At 41.5% G+C, this 8784-nt stretch overlaps 1 protein-coding gene across 2 annotated transcripts in view; it reads left to right on the top strand.

Annotated features, from left to right (window-relative positions):
* The window catches only part of Drd3 (dopamine receptor D3), a 48754-nt gene extending 41113 nt beyond the window's left edge, over window positions 1–7641 (top strand). The window contains exons 4-7 of one of the 2 annotated variants that reach the window (XM_013028531.1): window positions 1171–1367; window positions 6077–6209; window positions 6306–6356; window positions 7441–7637. In XM_013028531.1, coding sequence (XP_012883985.1) covers window positions 1171–1367; window positions 6077–6209; window positions 6306–6356; window positions 7441–7637 — 578 coding nt within the window. Of the gene's footprint in view, window positions 1–1170; window positions 1368–6076; window positions 6357–7440 lie in introns of both variants that reach the window. The other variant, XM_013028530.1, reaches the window with a different exon arrangement.
* The last annotated feature ends 1143 nt before the right edge of the window (window positions 7642–8784 follow it).

Here is an 8784-nt window from a genome sequence, read left to right as displayed (position 1 = left end):
AGAAGAAGAAGAAGAAGAAGAAGAAGAAGAAGAAGAAGAAGAAGAAGAAGAAGAAGAAGAAGAAGAAGAAGAAGAAGAAGAAGAAGAAGAAGAAGGAAGAAGAAGAAGAAGAAGAGGAGGAGGTGGAGGAGGAAGCAGCAGCAGCAGCAGCTCAGGGACAGTGCCCAGGCCCTAAGTTCAAGTCACAGGAAAAGCAAAAGAACAAACAAACAAACAAAAACCCATAGTATTCCATCTGTAAAATTTTAATGTCAGGCTAGGAAGTATGTAGGTACGACTAGCAAGAGAGATCTCTTTTTCAGTCTGTGTGGCTTTGAATCTCTCTGTGCTTTAGTCTGCTCATCTGAGAATACAAACAGTCATGGAATCTGCCTAATGTACTGTTGATGTAACAATTGTGAAATATAATACATAAAGAGCCCATGACCTGTGGTCTAGTAGTTATTAGCTTACTTCCCTTTTTGTTTTCAAGAGGGGCAAGTTTCTGGTCCCTTCTTGTGCACTGGGGGAATCTCTACCCTTGCTAGTGAAGACCAAGCCATTGGGACATCTTACAGGGTGGCAGGAGTCACATAGAACAGTGATGAGGATTCTTCAGAATTCACATTTTCCTCTGTGACCATATCTTAACCAGTTCTCTTTCCATTCTTCCCTGGCCAAGTGCTGGGATTTCCTGCAAAAGCAAATGCCTGTCTTCTATTCAGCCATCACCTACCCCAAGTCCTGGGTTAAAAGAAGCCATCTTCTCTTCCTGCCTCCATACCAGCAGGCCCTTTTCTGGAACATCCCTTCTTGGGCTTCTGCTCACCTGCTCAGGGACCCTCCCCAGCCTCCCGGGCTGCAGTACTCCACGTGACACTGACCGTGCCACACAGAGAGATCATTGCTTATCCAAATAGTTTGCTCACAAAGGCAGACACAGTGTCTAATTCATCTCGCAGCCCCAGTGCGCAGCAATGTCTGGCATATAATTATTGGTCAATGAACCGTAAGTAACACAACGATGAATTGGCTTCCTGCCCTTGAGCTTTTTTCATAGGCATGTGAGACTACGTGTTCTGTCCCACCCTCCCCATCATGAAAAGGTGGAGGAAGTGTAGACTCAGGGCTCCCCACAGAGGCCCAATCCTTAGCAAACTGTGTTGCCTTCTCCCCATCTCTCACCCACAGGGGACCCCAGCATCTGCTCCATCTCCAACCCTGATTTTGTCATCTACTCGTCAGTAGTGTCCTTCTATGTGCCCTTTGGGGTGACTGTCCTCGTCTATGCCAGGATCTATGTGGTGCTGAGACAAAGGAGAAGAAAACGGATCCTCACGAGACAGAACAGTCAATGCATCAGTGTCCGACCTGGCTTCCAACAGCAGGTAAGCACCTGGAAGGGGCAGAGGAAAGCTGGCACCAACCCCTGGACTTCCTAGCCTTCTGTCCAGCCAACCTTGTTTGCAGCCACAGGGGCTGATTGTGTCCGTGTACCACTCAGAAGATATAGCTTTAATCCACCTTCTAATCTGCTGGTATTACCTATGCTTTGAAGGTAGTAAATCACATCTCAAGAGTGCATTTAGTCTTCCTAGAACTCACTGGGCAAGACGAGAGGACAGTCTCTAGATGATTCTACTTCCTTTCCGAGCCTTTCATTTACTCCAAATGACCAGCAATTCAGATGTCCCACAAGTTTTGAGGTTTTGTGTGATTTGCTTAGTTGAGGTTTTTAATCAGTTCAAGTTGTACTTTGAACTGTTGGTGGAGTCCCCCACCTTCCTCAAGTTTCTGTCCAAACTACTCATCCCAAGAATCATTAGCATGCATGCACTGAAGCTTTTTTTTTCTCCTCTTTGTGATTGGTAGAAAGAGATGGATCTCTCTGGGATCTGAAAAGGCAGGGTATTGCTCAGTACTGAGCTTCCAATTATTAGAACTTTGGAGCTTGCTTGTCTTATGCTTAGCACCATAAATGGATAAATAGGGACTACTTGTAATCTACTAGTAAAGGGAATCTGGGAAAATTACACAGACTCTGCCTTCATGGAGCTTGTAATACTGACAGAAAATAAAGCCTACCTTCACCCAAAATCTATGAACAGTTCCTAACTGAAGGAATACTTTTGGTTTGGGGGTAGGAGTTTTTCGGGGGGAAAGGGGTGGAGAGTAGTTGGGATTTGGACTCAGGGTTCTTGCTTGCTCTAGACACCGAGCCACACGCCCAATGGGGTTTTTTTGCACTTGTTATTTTCCTTTTTTAAAAAATTTTTAAATTATTTTTACATAGTTGTTCAACAGGACTTCAACTCAACATTTCAATTATGAGTACAATGCATCTTGATCATTGTCACTCCTGCTATCATTCTCCCTGCCTCCCCAACTATATTAACACTACTCCTCCCTAGTTTGCTCTGGTTATTTTGAGATAAAGTCTGGCTTTATGCCCATACCCAGGCCTGGACTACAATATTCCTATTTTACCGTTTAGACAGTAACTAAGATGACAGGTATACATCACTGCACACTTTCATTGAAATAGTCTCGTGAACATTTTTTGCCTGGTTTCGTTTAGAAAAAAAAAATTATCCTTCTAATCTTGGCCCTCTGAGTAACTGGAATTACAAGTAGAGCTACTGCACATGGCTCTGAGGGGGGCGGGGAGTGGGGGAATGTGTGCCACATGTGAAGTACAGACAATTAAGCACCCAAATATGAAGTGCTGTGAAGATAAGAACAACAAATCCAATTTGCTTAGGAAAAGGTAAGACAGAGTAAGAACTGAGTTTAATCTTTAAGATAGAACCAGTTAGGATGTCTAGATCAATCTCTGATGAACTAAGTGAAGGGAAGACTCTCAAAGTTGAAGTTTCAGTGCTTGAGTAGAACAAGATGGATGATTCTCATAAACTGAGGTGGCCAGTACCCAAGGCCAGTATTGGAACACAAGGCATTCAAAGTATGTTATGTAGGCTACATGGTTACAAGCGATACACCTCAGCAATGTGGAACTTAGCTCACAACTGTTTCTTCTTCAACCTACCCTAGTCTTCCTGTCTGAGGCTGCACCCCATTCGGCAGTTTTCAATAAGGGCTCGATTTCCATCAGATGCTACAGGACAAATGGTAAGTAGACCATGTCTTGGATCATAGGAAAGCAATATGAGACCTTTCCCTAGAATTCAGTCATACCTTGATTTTATTCCTGTTCCCAAATAGAATTTAGCCTTAATCCCACACTTACATTTTAATAGATGACAGGATCTGCCATAAAGCTTCAGAATAGGACTCATCAAATGGTATTCACAGGGCCTATGACTGTTGGCCTAGATTCCAGTAACTGAGGCCAATGATTCTCAGATATGGTATGAGGAGCTATTCAGAGCCACTGCAAGAGAGGGAATGAGACATCAATGAAACACACATAGGTAACACCAAAAGATATAAATGGATAAAGCAGACTTTCAAATGTCCTTTTTGCCAGTCAGTGTGGGGGCAAACAGGATGATTCATGGTCGTTCTAACCCTTACCTTTCCAATTTAAGCCAGTCCTGACAACCTCCAGATAGCAGAGCATTGAATAGAGCCTGAAGAAGTTAAATATAAAGACCAATATTCATCTCCCTGAGTACTGCATTGGGAGTTAAACTTCACAAGCCCACAATGATGAGAATCTGAGTCTTGTCCAGTCTCTGTATAATTAATTAACCACTTTTTGTACCTAGGCTTGATGTAGTAATTAGAGGCCCTTTTTGTAAATGATGAAAGATAGATAAGCAGCTTAAATTTTCCCAGTGGCAGATCAAGGTCTCAGGAGGCTTCAAGGCCAAAGGAAAAGTGTTGACTAAAAAGGAGGGATTTGTGAGCCAGCTGCTGCATTGCCAGGAGTATGAAGCGTTGGGTTCCATCCTGCCATCTGGGAAGGGAGGTCTCTGCCAGCCAGTGGCACAGGAACCTGCTTCTCATGTCAGTCCTAGAGGCAGGGACAAGGATATACAGAACGAACTGAACAATGTACACAAGAATCAAATTCCTCCTGTAGGACTATCTACAAGTACAAAGTAGAAGCACAATGTTCCCCAGTGAAATGGAATTTATTCCCAGTTTTAAAAATAACTGAAATTATCCTTTAGTTTCAGAAATAACTCATCAGGAGCTAAATATTGTCATTTTTTAGAGGATCAATAAGTACCACATTAATCATAAACATGATCTTGGTTATAAATTGTCAAAACATAATATGCTTATATTAATTATTAGGAATCTCATCAAAATGAAAGCCAATTTTTTTCAAAACATATTCCTTTAGAATTCTGAAGAATAACTCTGTTGCACACAGTTTATTAAAACACTAGTTCATCTTGATGAGGTTTTGGATTTGCTTATTCCTTCCACCGTGTTTAGAGAATACGGTACTCTGACATTGTATATAAGGAAATCAAGATTTCTTGAACTAGGGAAAAAGAAGCAAGGTGTTTGGGTGTTGACACCAACTGACTTGAGTAGACAAGAAAAGCTAGCCAGGTAGCTAACAGACTTAGTGAGAAGGCTGAAGATCAGCTCCAGAGGTTGTTCATGCCCCAGGAATTATTTAGTTAGAAGACCTAGGAACCTGGACACTGAAAGTCACCATTGGTAAATCAAGTCTGAAGTCTCCCCACTTCACTAGTTCTGGTTTGAAGTCTCAGGTGTGAATCTCCAATACCTTAGACTTGATTCATATAGCAGAACTTCACTCCTGGAGAAACAGAAAAGAATACAGAATGAACAGCTGGCTCTTAGGGCTTTTATCCTTTGAACACAGAAAGAAGTTCAGATGTTGGACATACATTTGGCTGTTCCTTCGCCAGCCCTATTCCAGAAAAATTCACCTTCCTTCTTCTATTCTTAGAAACCCATTTCCCCAAGGTGTTTGTTTGGCTGATTGGTTTTGCTTTTCTGTTTTTCTGCTTTGCAAATGAGATGAAGAGATATTAAGTCACCTTGCTGAGAGATTATGTCCACTAAGGAGGAAAGCTGAGACAAACAACTTGAGTTTGTCTTTCTCTTCATAACTTTATGTCAAAGAAAATTTCAAATGTAAAGAGAATACCAAATATAACAGTTGTTATCAGTTTGTTTCAGCAATTATTAACTTTTGACCCATCTTATTTCATTGATACTCCTTTCTTATATTCACACACACACACACACACACACACACACACACTAATCTGTTAAGAAACAAATCCCAAATATAGCCTTTTCAACTGAAAATATTTCTATAAGATCATCAAAGATTTGAAAACTTTTTTGGGGGGGAGGGAGGTCCGGTCATGGGGCCTGAACTCTGGACCTGTGCACTGTCCCTCAGCTCTTCAGCTCAAGGCTAACGCTCTACCACTTGAGACACAGCACCACTTCCAGCTTTTTTTCTTTTTGCTTATGTGGTGCTGAGGAATCGAACTCAGGGCCTCATACATGCAAGGCAAGCGCTCTACCACTGAGCCAAATTCCCAGCCCTTGAAAAGTTTTATAAAGAGTAATCTCAATGCCAAATCACACTGGAAATAAGAATTCACTATGATCACTGAATATCTAATCAATGTTTAAATTTCCAAAATTGTCTCACCAATATTTTATGATTGGTTGATCTGAATACAAATTCAAATAAAGCCCATACCCTTGTGACACTCAAGCATTGTTGTTGTCATCACTATTTCTTTTTGAAGAAATGGAATCATTTGCTGTGTAGAGTTTCATGGACTGGCACTCCAGATTTTGCCACCTACATCCCAATGCTGTCATTATCTATGTTCCTGTCTATAGTCAGGTCAGTCTAACTCAGAAAGGCCAGGCTACTATCCTTCACTGCCCTCTTCAAGATATTGTTGCAATGATTGACTGTCCTGCGTGTAGCAAATACTTGTGAGTTATAAAGTCAGGAGCAGATTTCATTCCCATAACTTGCCATGGTCTTACCCCTTGCCCTCTGTAGATTTTATACAGCAATGTTCTCCTCTTCCTTCTTTGCAGTTTCTTTCCCTTTCAGGGACATACAGAAGACAAACAATATCCCCAGAAATGTCAGGACCTTCTCTTATCACCCTTGTAGCCTCTGTCTCCTGGCCGGGCACATATGGAGCTGAAGCGTTACTATAGCATCTGTCAGGATACTGCTTTGAGACGGCCCAGCTTCCAAGAAGGAGAAGAACGGAAAAGAGAGGAGAGGGTGCAGAACTCCCTGAGCCCCACCTTGGCACCTAAGCTCAGCTTAGAGGTACGAAAGCTCAGCAATGGCAGGTTATCAACATCTCTGAAGCTGGCTCCCTTGAACCCTCGAGGGGTCCCGCTTCGGGAGAAGAAGGCAACCCAGATGGTGGCCATTGTGCTTGGTAAGTGAGCTTGCATGAGCTGGGTTGGGTTGCATCACGTTCACCTGGAGCTTGTGGCAGGTTCTAGAGTAGCCACGTTTGACAGAAATGAAAATTGCAATGACTCTCATATTTATAAAACATGTATAGTATAATTGAAAAGGATTACTATATACATTTTAACACTAGTAGAAATCCAAAATAGTGACATGAAATTTGTGATGCTTCCTAAGACTCCTAATTGAACTGCATCTTATAGAATTACAATGTATATAGGATTATAGAATCATATAGAAGTATAATGTATAAATCAAATGCTACTGCTTTAACAAAATTTTCTAGTACATGATTATTTAATACATCTTTTACTTACCTTAAAATATTAAGTGAAAAAAATAAGGATACATAACAATACTGTCATATGGCATAATAACATCTAGGTTATTTTAATTACGGGGGAAGGGGGGGAAGACTAAAAAGAAATTCACCAAGGAGTCAAAAGTGGTTTAGTGATAGGTGGTTACTTTTCTCTTTCTACTTTCTTGTGTTTACCAAATGTCCTATTTTGTATGCAATAGAAGTTCTTCTACTAATTTCTTAGTAGGAAAAGATAAACTTCACTTAGAAAAATTGAAACTCCATGTCATAGGTGCCATATAGCACTAATAAAGGCAATTCATTTCATTCAATATTATTGGTAAGCCCAAATATTTTCATATGCTAGGGGCTTTATTAGCACACTTAGATGTCATCCCTCAACAATAGGTACTATATTTAAGGTCTTCCTCCCTACCCAAACAGAGATCATGTCTTGAGTAGGAAAATTCAAAATAAATTTAATTGAATGCAGGAGAAAATATTGGTACATAGTTACCTAAAGTCCAAACTCAAACATTGGCTCTGTAACAAAGGCCTGAAGTAAAGATATTAGCATGTCATTTTCTAAGAGAAAAGATGTGCATAATGACACCTACTTCCTAAGGTCACTGGAAAAAGTAGATGTAATATAAAACTTCCAGCCTAGACAACTGTAAGCTGTTTGCATGGTGTAACCAAAGGGGTAACAAAACTCCTTACCCAGTTTTTCTCTTCCTTTGTAACCCAGGGGCCTTCATTGTCTGCTGGCTACCTTTCTTCTTGACCCATGTTCTTAATACCCACTGTCAAGCATGCCACGTGTCCCCAGAGCTTTACAGAGCCACAACATGGCTAGGCTATATGAACAGCGCCCTCAATCCTGTGATTTATACCACCTTCAATGTGGAGTTCCGCAAAGCTTTCCTAAAGATTCTGTCTTGCTGAAGGACAGAAGACAATGATGCTGAATCCATCTCTAGCTGCCAGTCTGTTGGGCCCCTGGCCAGGGCCTGCTCACAAAGACTGCATTACCCTCTGGCATGTGGCACGGATATGGTTTTTGGAGCAGGACGTCCCTGTGTGGCAGGTAAAACCAACTGCTTCCTACAGAACAGAATGTTCTACCTCCCCAGCTCACATCTGACTTCATGTTGACAACCTCCAAATGGCTAAGGGTCCCGAAATGACAAGCAATAATTCAGAAAGAACCTAGTAAAGCATGACTCTACACAAATACAGAAAATTGTCACTGGAGGCATGATTCATTGCAGTGAAGGAAAAATGAACAAATTTCCTCATTCTCAACCTGCCAGGATCCTTGACTTCTCAGCCAGTAAACCATCCTGCAAAGCAACCAGCCTCTCTTCCTTCAGACATCTAATTAACTGTTAGCTGACTTACCTTGTGCTTTTGTGGATCCATTCCTTCTTCGTTGTTTTTCTTTTTTTTTTTCCTTTCACTGTATCCTGAAATATGAAATGCAAAGTCAGTGCTTCTACCTCTGTAGAATCCAATTGGCTACATTTGGTAAAAGGAGACACTGTCCCACATTGGGACCTGGGCTTGGCTTCAACCTTACTACCGTGTATGTGAACACTAGCTAAGAAGGCCCTTTGACACCATTCCCATACCTCCTGAGGAAATCTTAAGGTCTCAGTTTCCAGAATCACCCAAGGTGTCTATGTTACCTGAAAAAAGACTAACAATTCCCAATATCACTGTTGGACTTTGTGGTTCAAACCATGTCTTACGTATGTGTTCCAGAACACTTCCAGCTTTTCCTAGACAGGACTCTCAATCTGCTTAACAGAAACCCAAGACTTTCAGATCCAGAGACATTTGCTATGTCTGCCAGTAATAGTCACACCCAGTCAAATGACAATAAACACAATGACTAAGGCAGTTGCTGTTATCAAAGATCTCACCACCTGTTCCTCAACTTTCCCTTTTACTAATTAGTCCAATGGTGGTAGGAACTCACATAAGACTTCCAGGGGGCTCACAGCTGAGGGTACCAGTGTGGCTGGTATGAACATGTATGAACAGTCTGACAAACCCTAGTACAGACTCTAAACCTCACCACTCCAACATC

The sequence above is a fragment of the Dipodomys ordii genome, unplaced genomic scaffold (genome assembly GCF_000151885.1).
Source record: "Dipodomys ordii isolate 6190 unplaced genomic scaffold, Dord_2.0 Scaffold111, whole genome shotgun sequence".
Taxonomy (NCBI): domain Eukaryota; kingdom Metazoa; phylum Chordata; class Mammalia; order Rodentia; family Heteromyidae; genus Dipodomys; species Dipodomys ordii.
The sequence above is the reverse complement of the archived record's forward strand: the minus strand, read 5'-3'. Positions and strand labels throughout refer to the sequence as shown.